The 22,841-nt window shown below is 40.9% G+C and overlaps 1 protein-coding gene across 8 annotated transcripts in view; it reads right to left on the bottom strand.

Annotated features, from left to right (window-relative positions):
* The window catches only part of adam22 (ADAM metallopeptidase domain 22), a 232,200-nt gene that overhangs the window by 92,724 nt on the left and 116,635 nt on the right, over nt 1-22,841 (bottom strand). For all 8 annotated transcript variants that reach the window (XM_052015804.1, XM_052015808.1, XM_052015807.1 and 5 more), the window contains 6 exons: nt 17,536-17,605; nt 14,288-14,352; nt 13,665-13,739; nt 13,288-13,359; nt 10,523-10,689; nt 2,855-2,939 (listed from right to left, as the gene is read on the bottom strand). In XM_052015804.1, the coding sequence (XP_051871764.1) occupies nt 2,855-2,939; nt 10,523-10,689; nt 13,288-13,359; nt 13,665-13,739; nt 14,288-14,352; nt 17,536-17,605 (534 nt within the window). The remainder of the gene's footprint in view (nt 1-2,854; nt 2,940-10,522; nt 10,690-13,287; nt 13,360-13,664; nt 13,740-14,287; nt 14,353-17,535; nt 17,606-22,841) is intronic.

Consider the following 22,841-nt stretch of genomic DNA (forward strand, 5'->3'; position numbering starts at 1 on the left):
TGTGGTAAACAGTGAAGGAGAAAGGTATGGAGTGCAGGATGATGTCAATGGATCAGTCAGCTAGGGAGGAAGAGGAGGCAGCCGAGGGAGTTGGAGCAGGTGCATGGTTCAGCATTTGGATCCAGTGAAGGATTCAGTTCAATTCCCGAATCAGACCAGGAATGGTGAAAGCAGGGCTGTCTGGTGGCTTCAAATCCTGAAATGTATTTTGCACCTACCCTTTCACTCCTCATAATAACTTACTTGCAAGTACAGCCATTCCTCTCTGTGCACTTTCTCACGTCCTTATCTGTATGTCTGTAAGAGTAACTTTTTTTGCAGTATTTTAGGATATAGTTTATACAAGAACTAAATCTCTCTTCCTTTTTATTTATTTCCAGAAATACACTTCTCTGATTTGAACAGTCTCTGACTTCTATCAGGCTCAGGGTGAAAAGAGAGGAAAAGAACAGAGAGAGAGAGAGAGAGAGAGAGAGAGAGAGAGAGAGAGAGCGACTCAGATGTCGAGACAGTCTTATCTTTGATTTCTTTCTTTGCCTGTGGATGGTGCAAAGCATTGGAAGATAATCAAACACAGTGAAATGTAAGCTTTGTAAAACTGGAGTTCATATTTAAGGTCACAAGGTTATAGTTTTATTAACTTAGTGTCATAACTTTTATACAAGGACTGAGTGCAAGAATAAAGATATCTTACTACAATTACACAGGGCTTTGGTGAGCCCACATCTGAAGTACTGTGTGCAATTTTGGTTTCCTTACCAAGCAAAAGGATAAATTTGCTACTGAAGGAGTGCAGCAAAGATTCACCAGACTAGTTCCTGGGCTGTCAGTTTATCATATGAAGAGAGATTAAGTAGTCTAAAGCTCTATTCTATGGGAAGAGATCTCATTGAAACATACAAACTCTTAGCTCAACAGGATGCCGGGGAGGATGCTACCCCTGGCGAAGGGGTCCAGAACTACAGGTCACTCTCAAAATAAAAGCAAGGCCATTTAGGATCAAAATAAGGAGAAATTTCTTCACTCAAAAGGTGGGGAATCTTTAGGATTTGGTACTCTAGAGAGCTGTGGTGGCCTTGTCATTGACTTGAAACTGAGATCGATAGATTCTTGGATATTAGAGAAATTGAGAGATTTGGGAATAGTCATAGAGTCCTACTGCACAGAAACAGGCCCTTCGGCCCACCCCATCCATACCAACCATCAAGTCCCATTTATACTAAAATAGGGCAGGAAAATGGCGTTTGAGCTAGAAGATCAGCTATGATCTTGTTGAAAAGTAGAACACTGAGATAGTGGAAGCTGTCCTCTAAGCCACACACCATCCTGACTTGGAAATATGTTGCCATTCCTTCACCGTCGCTTGAACAAAATCCTGGAACTCCCTCCCTAACAGCATTGTTGGTACATCTCGAGGACTGCAGTGGTTCAAGAAGGCAGCTCACTACCACCTTTTCAAGGGCAATTAAGGATGGGCAATTAAATGCTGGCTCAGCCTGCAAAGCCCACATCCCTTGAATGAGTAAAAGAAAACAGGCTCAAGAGGCCAAATGGTCTCCTTCTGCTCCTTATCTTCTAAATGTTTTCTTAACAGCAGATAAGAAATAAAGTCCCTTCAATTCAGCAATCACAGAATGTTTACAACACGTGTTTATAAGATGTCATTTGAAAACTTTTGGCCATTCGTTTCTTTAAGAAATCCAGCTATTAAATTACTATGATTCAAGGCAAATATCTTGAATTTGATTTGTAGCTGTCATTTTGACCATCCTTCAAAATGATGAGTGTGAATAAAGGCAGTATATTTCACAGAGAACCATGGGTTTTTATCATAGTTGATACTTTGCAAATGCTAAAGCACTGGATCTGAATAACATACCTCCTATTACAAGTTAAAGGGAAAGTTCAACATCTACCTCTGCTTATGTGTTAAAACGTTAACAGGCATTCAAGCAATTTCACTCCCCAACATACTTATGTTCATTATTAAACCTTCACTAATAGAAACATGTTTGCATTTCCTGCATGTTTCTAGAGCTAACCTGCACATTGTTTCTTCTGTTGACTATAAACAAACCCGTACACAATACTGTTTAAGTCAGCTGCACAACTGTTATATTTGTCAAGGTATATTGTTTGCATTTACACACTCTGGTCAAATACCACTGGACTCTCTGCTGGTTCAATGAATCGTTAAATATTTAAAATGCCAGGCTTGCCTTTAAAGGAGATGAATGCACCTATCTTCCTTTGGCACTCTTAGTATTTAACTATTAATATGCCAATTGTACAGGCAATCATAACACATTTTTTAAAAAATCTTGTTTAAAAATAATAATTAAAACCATCTGTTCTACTCAATGCCATATTACACGTTAGGTGGGAGGGTGGGGAGAGAAGGGAAGAAATAAGCAAATTCTTGCTTACTGTCCATCACCCTTTGATGCAATACAATGGACCTACCAGTGCATTTGCCACTTCAGCTAACTTGGAGGCGAGGCTGCTTGCTAGCTAATTAAATCTTCACTTTTTTTTAAAATGGTATTTTAACAAACTGCAAGATGAAAATGTATAAAAATACTCAAATAAGCAAATTAATCCAATAGCTTATTTAAAAATATTTCCTTCCTTCCAGATCCTGTTTTCTTTTGATCACGTTCCATTCACAACAAAGAACGAGAACATGCAACCTTGCCCTCTGATCTTTATTAATGTTTCTCCACATGTCCTTGGAAGGCTTCATTCAGCCATTCTCTGAAACAGTACGACATGGTAGCTTAGCTCCAAGAAGCTAAACCTATAATTAGCTTATTAAGACAAATTAAATACAATTTTTAATGGAACAGGAATTTACCTCGTTCACTCCTCCACCTTTCAACTGTGAACAAATTCCACCAACGTATGCTGCACCACTCCGGCTGCTTTCAAATGTTGTTCCCCTAAAAGTAACAGTAAATGTATATCAAACGAAGTATCAGAGGAATTGTGCTTACCATGTGTGACTCCATACAGAGGTTCATACAGTGCCATGCATAGTATGGTGACTAGACGGAAATGCTGGGAGCTCATTTGTGCTTGCATTGTAAGAGTTTCTTGAAACTTCACCAAATTTAGTATATTATTTATTCATTGTAATCATTCTTTTGAATGTTTTACATATAGAACTCTTGCCTGAATACAATTTTGTCTGTGCCACTTTAACATTTCTGTAACATTTTGTGTCAAGTTCTTTACATTATAAATATCAATAATCAAATGGATTTTGATTTAAATTCACAGCACTGGGCATACACCTAATTGAAAACTCACAGTAAGTGCCTGCACCACCTGTTACTCCAGGAAGTGACACTGGGATAGGTATTTTCAATGCCAAATATCTTACATTGTGTGACTCACAAAAGCTCATGGTTTACAACCAGAGGATTAGAATCTCCACGGGGGTCTCCTAATCTTCCACTATGACTTTGGTGGAAGAATGATCTAAGCTCTGGAGAAAGAACATGAATGGGTATTTTGGCCTTGGATCCATGGATTCTCTGAAGACAAAGGTAACTACATAAGCTTAGTAATTAAAATATAAGTTGCTAAATGAATCAAATATTTTCTTTGGAGTTGCTTAAATCACATTCCCCATTGATAAGGAAGGTTTTGACGCAAAATTACTTGAAATGTTTGAATCTATCGGCATGTCCACATTCTTCCCACTAGATGGCAGTGTGGGACAGCAGAGACTCTCATTGCCACTAGGATTAGAGTAATCGAATGAAGTGCCCACAAAAGTTAATATTGATCTGAATATTTCAACTGCACAAATATGTAAACATTTTATTTTGTTAGTTTTCAGGTATATTTTTCATCGAAGTGCAACTATGTCACTCCTCTCAAATTTGTGTACCAACTCTCAAGGATAATTTATATGTAAATTATATTTACATTTTTTGTTTAAAAAATCAGTAATTTATTTTAATATTTCAATATTTTATGGGAGGTTTTTCATTATTCTGTGATATTCTTGGCTGCTCTGTCCCCTCCCTCCTCCCTGTAATACAGCTGAAATCTTCCCCTAGGCCAATACTCAACAAACCTCAGGCTATAATGCAGGCCCATCACTTGCTCACGATGGGTTGACCACTGACTTTGGCCCAGCACCACCATTCCTACAGCAGTGCCTTCCTGCTTGGCAGAAACCCATCGTCAATCCCCACAACCCCACCCCGATCTCTGGTGATGTTCCAAACTATGTACCCTATGGCACCTTACCAACAGTGCCATGGACTGCATGATCAAAAATTCTAGTGAAATTAAATTTGTGTGCCAAAGATTACCTAATTCCCCCCACCTTACCATGACCATGCTTACATCCAACTGGGATAGAAACCAAACGCAATGGGGAGAAGACTGCACATCACCAGCATTACAGGAGTTTGCTGACTCTCCCTGCCTTTGGTCCCATCACCATCTCCTTTCTTTCACCTGTACTCCACCTTCTCCTATTCTGTCACTTTTCTACTCACACCTTTTGCCCTTTCCCATTCCATTCCTTTTTCTTCTAGGCTGCATCATCTCTCGGTCCCTTCCCCGTTTCTCCAGGGATACAGGGACAGGAGACAGCCTATCAGGACTTGGGCCCTATTCACTATTCAGTGAGATCACAGCTCATCTGAGAGATAACCCCACATCACTTAAATAAACACTTGTTTCCATATGCAGACATGGACTGGCAATGGCTCGAATGTGGAGAGCAAGCCCAGCCTTGTTGCCTTCTACCCCCTCCTCTGCTTTCCCTGGTAAGAATCTATCAGCCTCCTCACTGAGGTAGCTTCCCTCTTTCAGCAGCCCTTCCCCATTCTTCCATCCCCCTCACTCCACTCACTCTGTCCTCTGTCCACTCATGACACATTTAAACATGTTGGAGGAAGTGGGGTACAATTTACTGGATTAGGGTACTCTCTCTACAAGTCTGCAGCACCATTAAACATTCTTATTCTCATGCAAGGTAAAGCTTTCCTTATAACAAGAATGATCCCAAGATTGGGTTTGCTTACAAAAGTAAAACACAAATTACAACAATGTTTCATTCCTAATATTGCTGTTAGAACATAGAACAGTACAGTACAGCAAACAGGTCCTTTGGCCCATGATATCTGTGCTGACGATGATGTCAAATTAAACTAATCCCATCTGCCTCCACATAATCTACATCCTGGATGGAGACCCCCGGCCGCGTCCTTAGACCCTGCACGGATCAGCTGTTAGGAGTATTTGCAGATATTGTTAACCTCATCTTACTTCCCACCTGCTTTAAGAAGGCCACTATCATCCCAGTACCAAAGAAAAATAAGGTAACGTGCCTTAATGACTACTGCCTGGTGGTTCTGACATCCACCATCATGAAGTGCTTCGAGAGGCTCGTCATGGCACACATCAGCTCCAGCCTCCCACACAACCTTGACCCACTGCAATTTGCCTACTGAAACAGGTCCATGGCAGATGCCATCGCCCTGGCCCTACACTCATCTCTGGAACATCTGGATAACAAAGAAACCCACGTCAGACTCCTATTTATTGACTACAGCTCCACCTTCAATACCACAATTCCAAACAAACTCATCTTTAAACTCCAAGTCCCGGGACTCAGCACCTCCCTCTGCAACTGGATCCTTGACTTCCTGACCAACAGACCACAATCAGCAAAGATAGGCAGCAACACCTCCGCCACGATTATTCTCAACACTGGTGCCCCACAAGGCAGCGTCCTCAGCCCTCTACTTCACTCCCTATACACTCACAAATGTGTGGCCAGATTCTGCTCTTACTCCATCAATAAATTCGCAGGTGACACCACCATAGTGGGCCAGATCTCAAATAATGAGTCGGAGTACAGGAAGGAGATAGAGAGCCTAGTGACATGGTGTCATGACAACAACCTTTCCCTCAATGTCAGCAAAACAAAAGAGCTGGTCGTTGGCTTCAGGAAGGGGGGTGGTGTACATGTTCCTATTTACATCAATGGTGTTGAGGTGGAGATGGTTGAGAGCTTCAAGTTCCTAGGTGTAACCATCACCAATAGCTTGTCCTGGTCCAACCATGTAGATGCCATGGCCAATAAAGCTCACCAGCGCCTCTACTTCCTCAGAAGGCTAAGGAAATTCAGCATGTCCCCTTTCACCCCCACTAATTCTTATAGATGCACCACTGAAAGCATCCTATCCAGATGCATCACAGCTTGGTCTGGTAACCTCTCTGCCCAAGACCGCAAGAAACTGCAGACAGTCATGGGCACAGCTGAGTCCATCACGAAAACTAGTCTCCCCTCCGTGGACTCTGTCTACACTTCTCGCTGCCTCAGAAAAGCAGCTATAGCATAATCAAAGACCCCACCCACCAGGGACATTTTCCTCATCTCCCTTCCCATCGGGCAGAAGATACAAAAGCTTGAAAACACGCATCACCGAGCTCAAGGACAGCTTCTATTCCGCTTTTATAAGACTCTTGAATGGACCTTTTGTACGTTAAAGATGAACTCTTGACTTCACAATCTACCTTGTCATGGCCCTTGCACCTCACCGTCTACCTGCACTGCACTGTCTCTGTAACTGCAACACTACTTTCTGCATTCTGTTATTACTTTTTCTTTTTACTACCTCAAAGTACTCATGTTTTTAAATGATCTGTATGGAATCTTACATTGTAAAACTAAGTTTTTCATTGTACATGTGACAATAATAAACCAATGCCATATTCCTCCATTCCCTGCATGTTCATGTGCCTCATAGACATCACTATTGTATCTGCTTCCACCACTTCCCCTGGCAGTGGGTTCTAGGCACCTAACACTCTGTGTTAACAATTTGCCTCACACATCCCCTTTAAATTTTCTCCCCATCACACCTTAAATGTATGTTCTCTAGTATTTGATATTTCCACCCTGGGAAAAAGGGTCTGACTATCTACCTTATCTATGCCTTTCATATTTTATAAACTTCCATCAGGTCATCCCTTAGCCTCTAACAATCCAGAGAAAACAATCCGAGTTTGTCCAAACTCTCCTTATAGCTAAGACTCTCAAATCTAGGCAACATTCTGGTGAACCTCTTCTGCACCCTCTCCAAAGCCTCCACATCCTTCCTGTATTGGGGTGTCCAGAACTGCACACAATGTTCAATCACTATTTCACACGCAACAATTCATTCAAAAGAAACTGCCAACTCACTGCATCGGAAGAGTTTTGATCCTTTGGACATACACCCACCACAATCCCAACTGAGAATGGCAAAAACCATTTCATATTTGATCACTTACACCCAACTAAAACATGAAATGTTTTCATGCTAACTCAGCTCTGGCTCCAAAATCAGTTTCATGGATGCAGCTGAAAATTTTAACCCACCATTCAGTTCCTATAAGCTGAAGTATAAATCTTCAAAAGGATTTGTCACTCAGTTTAGTCTTCTGCATAGATCACAATCATATCAATTTGATGATATCCCAGTTTCATAAGATAAGATATCTTTATTAGTCACATGTACATCGAAACACATACAAAGTGAAATATATCTTTTGCGTAGAGTGTTCTGGGGGGCAGCCCGCAAGTGTCGCTGCGCTTCTGGCACCCACAACTTCCTAACCTGTATGTCTTTGGAATGTGGGAGGAAACTGGAGCACCTGGAGGACACCCATGCAGACACGGGAAGAACGTACAAACTCCTTACAGACAGCGGCCAGAATTGAACCCGGGTTGCTGGCGCTGTAATAGCATTACGCTAACCGCCACATTACTGTGCCTGCCCTTCTTGCTTTGGAATGTAGTAAATCCATAATAAAGGCACCCCCAAAGCAATAACAATGTCTTTTTCTCCCCAACTGCTGATGGTTGTGCCAAGTACTTCCAATATTTTTTTTGTCATTTTCAGATCCACAGCACTTGTAATTTCTTTTTATTTTTAATCAGCACGGCCATTGTTGGGATCATAAGCAAAACCATTGTTGACTCTTTTGAATTACAACATAACATTAATAATCATTAGAACCAACATTATACTAGGCTTATGATACTGCCAGGAAACAAACAGGGGCAGCAGTGAAAGAAATAGCAAAACTTGACAGCTTTCATGTGACAATTGTTGTCAGATACTACTAAGACCCAAAATGCATAAGCCAATGAATTTGGAAGTGAAAGAAGCAGTTCCATAACACATGAAATAGAGGTGAAACTTAGTGAGGCAATCCCTGTATATACTATATGTTGATAGTTAATGTCATAAAGGCAGAGGTGTTAGATGAAGGATAGGGAATCAATGTTTTGAGGCCTGATGTTGTTAATGTCTACTAATGACTTGCATACTGAAGCTAATGGGATCTATCATCTCTGCTGCTTACACCTAAGCAAGGCAGGTGTAGGGATACAAGTAACTATGCTGCACTGAATTAAGTAGAAATCTGATGCAATTAAGCAAAGAACAAATACATTTAGCATATGCATGTGATGATTGTAAGAATTACCATCATAATTATGCAATGAATGGAAAATGAATAGAGGAGCTGGGAGTGATGGATAAGTTATCACTTCCAAATCTAGACAGCCTGGAGAGTACTTTAAAAAAAAAGCAAATTATATTCAAGGATATATTTTCAGAAGGCTAAAGTACAGATCAGATACAACTGTACCTCAGCAGCATAATACTATGATAGAATCACAGTGCAAGGACTGCATGGTAAACCTGTCTAGCATAAATTCTTGGGCAAGTCCAGGCTTCCTACAACTAAACATTAGCACCACCTTCCCACCACAATCCAGCCCACACCCAGTGATTTTTAGGATGCAGTATAAGCTCTGCTCAGTGATGTTATCTCCATCCCCAGTGGCTAATGAGGAATCATGCTGTGCACATGCTTGGCATCAGATTGGTAAAGGGTCTCAGATCCTCTCCATCAAAAGCTGCCATCTATGCTATCAAGACAGAATGGCGGGAGTACTCAGCAGGTCAGGCAGCATTGGGGGATAGAAACAGGGTCAATGTTTCAGATCAAGGACTCGTCATGAATCCTTGACCTGGAACATCAATGCATTGTCTCTCCAAAGAACCTCGGTAAGATTCTCAGCCATAAACCAGACTATGTCCCAACGCTGCATCCTCAGCCCCCCTACTCTATTCCCTGTACACTCACGACTGCATGGCCAGATTCTGCTCTAACTCCATCTACAAGTTTGCAGATGATACCACCGTAGTGGGCTGTATCTCAAATAACGATGAGTCAGAGTACAGGAAGGAGATAGAGAGCCTAGTGACATGGTGTCATGACAACAACCTTTCCCTCAATGTCAGCAAAACAAAAGAACTGGTCAATGACTTCAGGAAGGGGGGCGGTACACATGCACTTGTTTACATCAATGGTGCTGAGGTCAAGAGGATTTAGAGCTTCAAGTTCTTAGGAGTGAACATCACCAATAGCCTGTCCTGGTCCAACCATGTAGATGCTACGGCTAAGAAAGCTCACCAGTGTCTCTACTTCTTCAAGAGGCTAAAGATATTTGGCATGTCCCCTTTGAGCCTCATCAATTTTTATCGATGCACCATAGAAAGCATCCTATCCAGATGCATCACGGCTCGGTATGGCAACTGCTCTGCCCATGAACGCAAGAAACTGCAAAGGGTTGTGGACACAGCTCAGCACATCACAGAAACCAGCCTCCCTTGCATGGACTCTGTCTACATTTCTCACTGCCTCGGTAAAGCATAATCAAAGGCCCCACACACGCCAAACATTCTCTCTCCTCCTCTCTCCCATCGAGCAGAAGAAACAAAAGCCTGAAAGCATGTTATCACCAGGCTCAAGGAGAGCTTCTATCCTGCTGTTATAAAACTATTGTACAGTCCACTGGTACAATAAAATGGACTTTTGACCTCACAATCTGCCTCATTATGACTTTGCATCTTTTTGTCTACCTGCACTGCACTTTCTCTGTAACCATACACTTTATTCTGCATTCTGTATTGTTTTACTTTTTACTACCTCAATGCATTGTCTAATGAATTGATCTGTATGAACGGTATGCAAAACAAGTTTTTCACTGCGCCTCGGTGTATGTGACAATAATAAACCAATTTACCTCATAAATCCACATTTCAGCCTAAGCAAAAGCCCAGTTATTTCAATGAGCCTAGTCATCTTAAAGCTGTACAGGATCTTCCAGGTTAGCATGAAAGCTATTTTCTCAGAAACCCCTTTCTCAGCAGAAGAAGATGGCTTTTTGCTGATGCCAGAAAGTGGTCAGCTCCCCGTTTAGTGCACAGTTACAAGAATAAAATAAAATCAATTTTAAAGCAATTAGCAATTGCTGCGTAAAAACAGACTCCAATCAAATTATAATTATCTGAACGACACCATTATTCAACACCTGATCTATGATTCTTAGTGTATGAATGAAATTGCTTAGAATAAGACCTCTTAAAAACAGAGGAAGGATTTTTACTTCGGTACTGGTCCATAATCTAAGAAATGATTCTAACGAACAACTTACGAAAATAGCTGAATTGAATCACTCTTCTCCTTGATGAAGTCTCTCCGGTACTTCATAAACTCTCGTAGAGTTATCTGAGGGTTTACGTTTATGGTGAACTTGTTGTCAATTGACCAGGTTTCCATGGCAACCAGTACAATTCGGGTATTAAGCTGCTTCTTGAAAATCTAGAAAGGATGAAATATAAATTAAAGCATCACCTATTTTAGTTCATTATCTCTGTCATATATAATTCAACAATATGGTGGAGGTTCATTAATATACCAAAAGAATATAAACTACAGTTCCACAACCAAAAACATAAAACACTGACAGGTTAGATTTTCTGCAGGATCTCTCTGGACTGCTCACTTGTTACTTCATCGGAAACTAAGTGAAAACTGGTGAGAAATTATTAAGTGGTACTGAGTTTCACCTAATTTGTTTACAGCATCCACATGACAAGTCCAACATTTATTGACCATCCCTAAATGTACTATTAAATAATAACCCTGATATTCAGAAACATATGAAAACAACTGGGCCAGGTTCAGTGCAACCAGCTCACTGGTCACTCCTGCCTGTGCTAACTCCAAGGGTGCAAGTACTTCCTCCAGGCCTTGTTGTGGCTATACTGAAAAGTAGGGCTGTTTGTCAGTGGCAACTTAGCTCTGCCCTTATACTTCTCCCTGATGGCCTTTTGAGAAGTTGCAGCCCTCAATTGTCCTTAAATATCTAGTAAGAGACATTTCAAAAGAGTTTAAAAAGGTTTAAATATTTTTTAAATATATGAAAAAGGGAAATAAAAAACAAATGTACGTAAAACATATTTAAGTAATGTAAATTAAAAACATCAATTAAAATACATAAACAAAAGCACTTAGTCTCTTCAATTAAGGACAGCAAGCACATTACAAAAAGGCATGACCTGATGCAAAAATCGTCCAGCCCCTCAGCTCGATGGGGTTGTGTCACATTCCTGGACTCAGTAACGAGTCCAGATGCAAAGCAGGAGGTCCAATGCTGCAGCATCTAACCCCCAGCAAGTCTCTGAATTAGCTGTTTCAATATACAGGTGAAGAAGTCAAAGGCTAGCTGATCCATGAAGAGCATCTGATAAGCAGTTCTGTAGATAAGTACATTCTCGGCCAATAAAAATCAAGTAAGGAATTTAAAACAATAACAAAAAAGATTAAAACATTAAATCACCCAAAGTTTCATTGAAGTAATTAAAATCATTAAATAAAACACATTTTAAAAATGAAATCATCTTATATTTACCATTCACTCTCACTGCCAATCCTCTTCATGCAAAAGAGTAGGTTCGCTGTTAGTGTGCCAGGTCCAACCTGACGCAGGTTCAGCAGACAGATCCCAAGTGTAAGTTCTGAAGAATTCAGCAGTTTACTGTCCACTATTGGGCTCCATATGCCACCCAACATCAGCAGCCACCCAGAACCCAGCCAGCAAGTTTAGGGTTTCAGTATTCAGAGTCTTGGAATTCCTGACACTTATGGGAGAGGATAAATGCTGGCATGGTCCAGCTGCTTCTATGTTGGTTGCAGCAACAAGCTGGATGTATATTCCAATACGAGGTCATTAACCTGAAGAATTAGCTCTATTTTTCTCTTCATGGATGTTGCCTGACCTTGTAAGTATTTCTAGCATTCTGTTCTTATTTCAGTTTTTCCAGGTCCTACAAATTTTTGGTATTCAACTACTACATTGACTTTTTAACAACTGGGTTACAAAGTTACATGAAATAATCATTATAGAGTCGTAGAGCACTACAGCACAGAATCAGGCTCTTTGGCCCATCTAGTCCATACCAGCCTGGTTTTCTGCCTAGTCCCATCTACCTGCACCCAGACCATAGCCCTCCATACCTCTCTCATTCATGTACCTATCCAAACTTCTCTTAAATGTAACAACTGAACCTGCATCCACCACTTCTGCTGGCAGCTCATTCCACACTTGCAACACCCTCTGAGTGAAGTAGTTCCCCCTCAGCTTCCCCTTAAATATTTCTCCTTTCACCCTAAACTTATGACCTCTAGTTCTAGTCTCACCCCAACCTGAGGTGAAAAAGCCTGCATGCGTTCACCCTATCTATACCCCTCATAATTCTGTATACTTCTATGAGATCTTCCCTCATTTTCCTGCGCTCCAGGGAATAAAATACTAACCTATTCAACCTATCCCTGTAACTCAGGTCCTCAAGTCCCGGCAACATCCGTGTAAATTTTCTCTGCACTCTTATGTATGGGATAAAGCGAAGAATGCTCCTTGAGACATTGGAAACTTTGAGGAGCATTTGTAGGTGTTTATTCCATTAATCCTCATACATCCACACAATGAAAGAAACTTCACTATGTCAAAGTATTGGCTCATGGTCATTTTTAAACTACCAATAATAAGTACAAATAGATGTTGTAAGTAGCAAAAAAAAGAGTAAAAAATGCATCCTATCCCTTAATTCAGTTGCTTACTCTAAATTATGTTAATTTGAATATCAACAGAGCAAAATACATTTGTCCCATTTTAGTTGAATTGTTAAGATTTGAATTACAGGAGTTTAACCAATTTTGATTAATAGAAGTGAACTTAAAATTTGTGTACATCTTTTTTTCCTTTGCCCCAAGTGGAAAAATAAACACTCTGCAGGCAACAAAGAGAATTGGACCCTGTTTATTTTACTTATTATAATTAAAATGAAGCAATTAGCATTCATTTACACCATCTCAACTTTGGTTCTTTGTTCAGAGATAACAAGATCTGGGACTCACCATATCTGCTAAATTCACAATTGATTTTGCAAAGTTGTTTGTGAGTCCCACGGACAAACGATGTTTTTTAAACTATAAAAAGAGAAACAAAAACTGTTAACCTCTGTTATCCAAATCTTTCAAGCACTAAGTACCACTGCAATACTCTACCAAAACTGGCTGAATCAGCCCTTGTGATTCTTTCTTCTAACAGGCAAGATGTCTAGCTGCAGTTAGACATCCTTGCTGCTATGCTCAAATCCCCTTGTAATGAAGACCAAAGCACCATATGTCATTTTGCTTATGGAAAGCTATATTACTGCAAATTATTATTCTGTAAATTATGTCCAAGAATCAAAGATCAAATAACCCTGATTTATATTGAATGTGGCCTTTACCATAAAATGATCATTAACAACCATCAGCTCAATGTACTTTGTCTCATCATGAACATCCCGCCGAATTCGATGTATCTGTAACGAGAAACAAAACTGGTTAAGTAATAAACCTTACTGTATGCCTGTACCAGTCTCACTTAAAACAATTTACAATGTTAACTCTGCTTTGGGGCTCCTTTGGTCATGGAGACCAAGGAAATGAGGCAGACAGCCAGAAAGATCCCTTCTGCCTTATCAATATTGATCAGCTGGATGAAGGCCACTTGCAGGGACAACACCACCACTGCCCATTGGGAAGTCCTGACAATCCTGGGACAGAGTAATGGGGACAAAAACTTTGCAAGATTGGTTTTCATCCTTTTGCAGCTGGAGGAATCGGTGTTCCCTAGAGACAAAAATCAGGAAAATCGGCACAGTGATCTTTTCCACCCTAGAATCATTTACAAATGTTGAGTACTCTGGTGAACGTGGCACAGAGTTCCTCATGTTTTTCTGTATAATCCAATGGTCTAATTGAACAGCAAAAAATAAAGTCAACCAACATTATTGTATAAATCAAAATCCATCATATTTTCTATAATTTACATTCTCATTAATTTGATATCCTAAAAATAAGAACACACCTGTCTTTTCTTCCTTGAAAGGACAGAATTCCCAGTATGGACAAGATCATTTCTTCCAAACTTTTCTGAAAGATATATGTAATATCAAATGAAGTAAATAAACAACAGTGTGGTCAATGACACAAGCAAATACCAGTGCCAACTTTTCAAAGTGCTGGCCCTGAAGACCCACACTCAACGATTCAGAAACAGCATCTTCCCCTTTGCCATCAGATTTCTGAACAGTCCATGAAAAGTACCCATTATTCCTTTTTTATTGTATTATTTGTTTTTGTAATTTATAGTAATTTTATATCCTTGCACTGTATTGCTGCTGCAAAATGACAAATTTCACATCATGTAAGTCAATGATAATAAACCTGATTCTGAGGAAAGATTGTTAGACTGCAAATAGAAATGTACTACCTGTTTTGCATTAAATGGGGCAAATCTGCCGTGCAAAGATTGCCAGCTGCCAATTCTTTGACCATACAGTTACTTCCAGTGATGCCCTGGGCAAAGTCTTTTGCTGGGAGACAGGTTCCCAGCACATTGGTGCTGCCCAGTTCCAGCACAATGCAGCACAAGACTTCTGCCAGCCCACTGACAGAGTGGTTTTGATAGCAAGTCCCTGCCAACAGGCTTCGTGGCTGTCAAAACTGGCAGTAAAAGTTTGTGAAATTCCTTTAACATTCACAAGGCTTCAAAGCCATTTGCAAATAAGTAAAAAAAATAAAAACAATTATATAAATATTTAAAAAACACTAAAGAAAGACAATGCACCGACTTAAAAACAACTAAAATTACATTTAAAATGACCGATTGAATCAAATACAAAGGTTCATCCACTGTTATCCTGGCAGCCATGTCTCTAAATTTATTTCAACAGAGGCTCTGCATATGCACCAGATAAAACATTGCAGGCTTGGCAGGCACATTCCCAGCCCGAGAGCTGGAAAATCTCTGGGTTCTTTGCACTATGCCATCTGCTGGTGCAGCCAGCAGCACAGCTTAGCTGAAGATGCCGCTGCCAGCAGAAACCCACAGTGGTGCTCGACTTCAAAACTTCCACAAAGAAACAGTGAATCCATCAGGAACAGTAGCACCAAGCAGAAGATCTGATCCATACCTGATCCTCTATCTCAAGGTCATTCTCCTATCTGATCCCCAAATCCCTTGATTTTAGTTGGTGTCATTCCTGAATATACTGAACAACTGACAATCCAGCACTCTATGGAGCAGACATTTCAAAAAAATGTTTTCATATGAATGAACAACTTTTAGTCTCAATTTAGTCCTAATTTCCCAAATGACTAAATTCTAAGTCTCAGATTATTCTGATCCATTATCTCCATTTTTAAACTCCCCAACCTGAGGAAACAGCATTCATCTCAGACTCTTTAGAGTTTTTTCCCCAATAAGAACTCATCTCATTCTTCTAAACAGGTGAATACAGATACTTCCTTCCTCCCTCTCTCCTCACACGACAACTACCTCTGCCCAGGAATCAATCTGGAGCATCGACAATGCACAGCCTCCAAAACAAGTAAATCCTTCCTTAGGGAAGGAGACTGACATTATTATTTTTCCATGTGCTCTGTTGCCACATCCTTAATAATAGATTCTAGCATCCTATGTCACTGTCATCAAAGAGTGAATGAAACACAGTAATGTAACTTATACCAAGGGTTTTTGCTGAAAATTATTTTATGGTTTCCTTCTTTAGGGAACAATAATAATAGACAAGATTTCCTGGAGGAGCAAGAGTTAAAATAGATATGCTTCATTTGTCCCTCCATTGCTGTTATGCAGTAGGTTGAAGCCTGTCTGGCTCAGGTATAAACCTCATTAAACTATGCTAATCAGGCTACCATGTTCAACATAGTGTTGATATGAGTTTAAAATCAATTATCCCAAGGTGTGAAATCTTTGGAGAAGCTACAGAAGGAGAGGCATTAATGTGGCCTTGCTAGTAATACCCACATTCTACAAATGAATTTACAAAAGAAATAGTGCTAAAATGTTTCCAGGCACGAGAGTTGACAATTACATGAAGAAGCTCATGTTCTCTGTACAGCTGAGAAACCCAAGAGGAAGCTTGACAAAAGTTTTAAAATCACAAAGGTTCAGGGAGAGCAAATAGAAATTATTTCTAGTGACTGAGGACTCAGGGTGTTTCGCGAAAAAAAAACAAAACTGTTTTGAAGATTTTTTTTACATACAATGAGTGGGTAGGTTTGGCACACACTGCCTGATAGGATGGTGGATGCAGATCTAAGGGCAGCCTTCAAAAGTCAAAATAAACTGAAGGGATAAGGGGAAAGAGAAAGATTGTTCTTCATGCAAACTAGCACAAATCTGATAAGCCAAATAGCCTCCTTCTGTGTGGTAATATGAATGTAAAATGTCATTTTAAATAGCTTCTTTTTAAAAATACTCTGCTTGCTATAATTTTCTTCTGCTATTGATATTCTCCAGGGCAGAAACTGCGAGTGGTTTCTAGGTGCATTTGATCGATTGATTGCAACGCTAACAAATTTTCACCTATGCCAAATATGCAGAAAGGGTTAGGCCACTGCTAACACAATATGGGGAAGGCCTCTGTCAGGTCACCTAAAACAGTACTGATAATGTCTCCAAACCCGAATTTCTGGAAGTCTCTGGTTTCCCGGGCAGGATTCTGAGGGAATGACACAAACAAATTTCTACCCCTATAGCATGCCATTCAGAGAAAACCAGCCACTCTGGTGTTCAAAGTTTAGCAAGAAACTTCTCACCAACTCTCTTCATCACCCATTCCTAATCTGCTGATGCAATCACACATTCCCAGAATTTTTGATGGTAAGCCATTAACTACAAAGAAAATCAGTACCTATTCATTAAAGAGGGAATTTCAGGATTGTCGGTTTCTATTCCTCTTAGTGAGGAACCTCAGCTTCAGCTCATTGCTCCACCAGTTGTAATTAAGTATGTGAGAAATTAGAGAGCAGTTTTGTCTTTGCTGATGAAAAATAGGCAATCTCAAATCATCAGGCTGTTATAGATCTGCCTGAACCAGAAGCAATCCATGTCACTTCCAAGCATTCCCATGATTTCAGCTATGGGACAGCTCTATTCTCTGTGCAATATGATTTCAGAATATCGTCCACTGAATTGTCTTTGACCTTTTGCATATATATCATTGTGCAAAATCCCATCATGTCAATTACATTTCCACATACCTACAAAAGTATGAATGCTCTGAGCGATATCAAATGTCACAATCTTACCAGGAAGTTGAAGCTGTAAAGGAACATCATGGCCAGCAATCTGGTAAACTAAATGAGACTCTGATTCATTCTGTGGAGAGGGAAAAAAACAGTGCAGAACTGAATTTAAATCCTTACTATTTTTGCAAGTAAAAACCCAGGAAGTGATGGAAGTAAACAGGAAGTTAGTCAACAACTGAAAATAGAAATGGGAGGTTAACAATTTAAATGTAATTTTGCATCAGTTACAGTCATAGATTTGTACTGCACAGAAACAGACCCTTCAGCCCACCACCTTCACACTGACCTTTATGCCCACTTACACTAATCCCATTTATCCACATGAGGTCCATATCCTCCTATGCCTTAATTATTTAAGTGCCTGTTTAAACATCTCTTACACATAGTAATTTTATCGATGCACCATAGAAAGCATCCTATCTGGGTGCATTATGGCTTGGTATGGCAACTGCTCTGCCCGGGACCACAAGAAACTGCATAGAGTCGTGGACACTGCCCAACACATCACGGAAACCAGCCTCCCCTCCATGGACTCTGTCTATACCTCTCGTTGCCTTGGTGAAGCAGCCAGCATAATCAAAGACCCCACCCACCTGGGTCATTCTCTCTTCTCCCCTCTTCCATCAGGCAGAAGATACAGGAGCCTAAGGGCAGAAGATACAGGAGCCTGAGGGCACATACCACCAGGCTTAAGGCCAGCTTCTACTCCACTGTGATAACACTATTGAACGGCATCAACCTTATACAACGAGATGGACTCTTGACTTCACAATCTACCTTGTTATGACCTTGCACCTTATTGTCTGCCTGCAATGCACTTCCCTGTAGCTGTGACACTTTAATCTATATTCTGTTATTATTTTTACCCTGTACTACCTCAATGCACTGTGTAATGAATTGATCTGTATGAACAGTATGCAAGACAAGTTTTTCACTGTACCTCGGTGCAAGTAACAATAATAAACCAATACCAATAGCATTAATTATATCTGATTCCACCTCCTCTGGCAGTGAGTTTCAGATATCCTATCACAAGGTAGATTGTGAGGTCAAGAGTCCATCTCATTGTATAACGTCGATGCCGTTCAATAGTCTTATCACAGTGGGATAGAAGCTGGCCTTGAACCTGGTGGTACGTGCCCTCAAATATCAACCACTGTGTACAAAAAAACTTGCGCATCAATCCCCTTTTAAACTCTTTCCTCTCACTTTAAAACCATGCCCTCTTGTTTTTGATACCCCTACCAAGGGAAAAAGATTCTGACTATCTACGCTATCTGTGCCCTTTATAATTTTATACCTCGGAGGTCATCCCTCAGACTTCTTCACACTAGGGAAAACAAACTCAGCCAATCCGATCTTTCTCCATAACTCAAATCTTACAATCAATACAACATCCTGGTACATCTCCTCTACCCTCTTTTCAGCATAATCACACCCTTCCTATAGTGTGGTGACCACAATTACAGACAATACGACAAGTGTGGTCTAACCAGTACTTTGTAAAGTTGCAACATAATGTCTTAACTTTCATATTTTATGCCCTGACCTATAAATGCAAACAGGCCATATACCTTCTTCACCACCCTTTCTACTTTTGTTGCCACTTTCAGGGAACTATGGACTTGAACCCCTCAGTCCTCCTGTTCATCAACATACCATTTACAGTATAGGTCTTATCCATACTAGACATCCCAAAATGCATCTCCTCACATTTGTCAGGAGTAAATTCCATGTGCCAACACTTCACCCAACTTTCCATCTGATCTATATTCTGCTGTGGCCTTAAACAACCTCTTTCACTATCCACAACATCACCAACTTTCGTGTCATCCACAAACTTACTAATCATACTTCCCATGTTCATATCCAAGTCATTAATATAGTTCACAAACAAAAAAGGTCCCAGCACTAATCCCTGTGATCACAGACTTCCAGTCAGAAATGCATCCTTTCACCTCTACCCTCTTGCCTCCTGTCACTGAGCCAATTTTGGATCCAATTAGCCAGCTCACTTTGGATCCCATGTGCCTTAACCTTCTGGGCCAGCCTACTATTTGGGACTTTGTCATAAGTCTTACTGAAGCCCATATAGACAACATCTATTACCTTCATCAACCTTCTCTGTTGCCTCCTCAAATAAGTCAATCAAATTAGTGAGGCAAGGTTTCCCTTGGACAAAGCTATGCTGACTATCCCTGATCAGCCCTTATCTTTCCAAATATACTTGTACCTTATCTCTTTGGAGTTTCTCCAGTAATTTCCTTACTACTGATGTACAGCCTGTAGTTATCTGGCTTATCCCCACTGCCCTTCTTAGATGAAGGAACAACATCCTCCAGTCTTCTGTCACCTTACCTGTGGCTAACAAAGATGGAAAAATCTCCGTCAGGCCCTAGCTATCTTCTCCCTTTCTTCCCATAGCAACCTGGGATAGACCTCATTTGGCCCTGGGTATTTATCAACCCTTATGTGCCCCATGACACCTAACACCTCCTCCTTAATGCTGACCTGCTCCAGATTATCCACATATTCCTCCCTGAACTCCCTATCTTCCATGTACTACTTCTTGATAAATACAGGTAAGAAGTTTTCATTTCAGACCTTGCCCACATACAGTAAGTTGCTCCTTTGATCTCCAAGGGGACTCACTCTTTCCCTCTGACATAGAATGTTTACAGATTCTACTTAATCTTATCTGCCAAGGATATTTCACGGCCCCTTTTTGCTGTTCTAATTTCTTTATGCTCTCTCCTACACACTTCGTATTCCTCAAGAGACTCCCTCAATCCCAGTTGCCAATACCTGCCATATGTTTCTTTTTTATTATTGATTCAAATGCTTTGTCATCCAAGGTCCCTTAATCTTGCCATCTTTGCTTCTCACCCTTACCATAACATGCTGGCCCTGAACTCTTACTCTTTTTATTAAAAGACCCACAAGCATCTGCTTCCAGTTTACCTTCCCCAGGTCTTCCCTTGCACTATGGAAGTCAGCCTTCCCCCAATTCAAGTCCTTAACTTGAGGACCAACCTTATCCCTTTCCAATAACTACCTCAAAGCTTACAGAATTATGGTCACTATTTCCACAGTTTTCCTCCACCAACATTTCCACCACCTGTCCTGTTTCATTTCCTTAGATAAGATTGGGTACTGCCCTGTCTCTAATAGAACTCTGCATATCGTCTCAAAAACTTTCTTGGATGCAATTAACCAATTCTGCCCCATACACTAAGGCAATCCCAGTCGATATTCGGAAAGTTAAAATACTCCACTACTATAAACCTACTGCTCTTACACCTTTCCGCAATTTGCTTAGGTATTTGTTCCTCTAATTCCCAACTACTCTTGGGAGGTCTACAGTATAACCCCAGCAAAGTGATCGCCCCTCTCTTATCACTAACAGGGATTGTATGAATTGTATAATCCTCCCGAATACGGTACTGCATTGTACGATTTCCAACAAATGTTGGAATAATAAGTAATAAATGCTGGAAATTAGAAATAATAGCAGAAAAAAACTGCAGCAGGTAGGGAGAGAAAATGTAAAGGATAAGTCAAGTAAGCCCAGCGAGCAGAGCAGACAGAGGCAGGTTAGGGAGCATGGGAAGGCTGGCAGGCTCAACTACAAGGTGCCTCGGAGATAAGTCAGAAGACCCTGGAGCTTGGATCAGCAAGTGGAATTATGACGTTATTGCAATCATGGGAACATGGTTGAGGGAAGGGCAGGACCAGCAGCTTAATGTTCTGGGATATAGAAGTTTCAGATGTGACAGAGGGGAATGGAAAAGGGGAGGGGGAGTCACACTTGTTACTAGGGAGAGGATAACAGTAGTACTCAGAGAGGATGTTCAATGAGGTGACGGCACAGTGAGAAGGGTTGGTGCCTCAAGTTGGATATTGGAGATGGAAAGGTAGTATTCACTGGCTGTTGGAGTTTGGTGAGGACTGCCACTTAGTGATGGGGAGGGATCATGACCAGGGATAGGAAAGGGGACCTACTCATGATTGGACATGATAAAATGGTATAGGGATTAAAAGAGACCAATGGCACATGAAACCTACTTTTTGGTGCTTCAATGTGTTAGACTCCATATCTTCATACCTGCTCTGGCAAGTGCCTTTTACGTTTTGAAGATGGCATCATATTTGTGGTGACGTTTGCTTCCATAAGAGTGACCTGCTCCATTTGCAGGCTACACGTGTGTGAATGAATTTTGTGGGAGTTGCAGTGTGGGACACTGCTGAATGCAGTATGAGCCAGCTATAAGTGCACTCTGAGCACAGCAGAGCAGAAGCAATTTGGTGACAGTCACAGAAGACACAGTAAACATTGATTAACCTCTCCCTACTTCAATCTGAGGTTCCCACCTCCTTTAAGAAGACCACTATCATCCTGGTACAAAAGAAATATAAGTTAACGTGCCTTCATGACTACCACCCAGTGGCTCTGATGTCCACCATCATGAAGTGCTTCGAGAAGCTGGTCATGGCACACATTAACTCCAGCCTCCCAGACAATCTCGACCCACTGCAATTCGCCTACCGCCAAACCAGGTCCATGGTGGATGCCATCTCCCTGGCCCTATACTCAGCTCTGGAGCATCTGGATAGTAAAGACATCTACGTTAGGTACTATTTATTTGACTATAGCTCTGCCTTCAATACTATAATTCCAAGTAAACTCATGTCCAAACTCCTAGACCTGGGCCTCAACAATCCCCTTTGCAACTGGATCCTTGACTTCCTGACCAACAGACCACAATCAGCAAGGATAGGCAGCAACACCTCCACCACGATTATCCTCAGCACTGGTGCCCCACAAGGCTGTGTCCTCAGCCTTACTCCCTATACACTCATGACTGCGTGGCCAGATTCTGCTATAACTCCATCTACAAGTTTGCAGATGATACCACTGTAGTGGGCTGGATCTCAAATAATGATGAGTTGGAGAACAGGAAGGAGATAGAGAACCTAGTGACATGGTCTCATGACAAAAACCTTTTCCTCAATGTCAGCAAACAAAAGAGCTGGTCATTGACTTCAGGAAGGGGAGGGGCAGTGCACATGCTCCTGCTTACATCAATGGTGCTGAGGTCAAGAAGGTTGAAAGCTTCAAGTTCCTTGGAGTGAATATCACCAATAGCCTGTCCTGGTCCAACCACATAGACACCATGGCCAAGAAAGCTCACCAGCGCCTCTACTTCCTCATGACGCTAAGGAAATTTGGCATGTCCCCTTTAATCCTCACCAATTTTTATAGTCGCACCACAGAAAGCATCCTATCCGGATGCATCATGGCTTGG

The sequence above is a fragment of the Pristis pectinata genome, chromosome 5 (assembly GCF_009764475.1).
Source record: "Pristis pectinata isolate sPriPec2 chromosome 5, sPriPec2.1.pri, whole genome shotgun sequence".
Lineage (NCBI taxonomy): Eukaryota > Metazoa > Chordata > Chondrichthyes > Rhinopristiformes > Pristidae > Pristis > Pristis pectinata.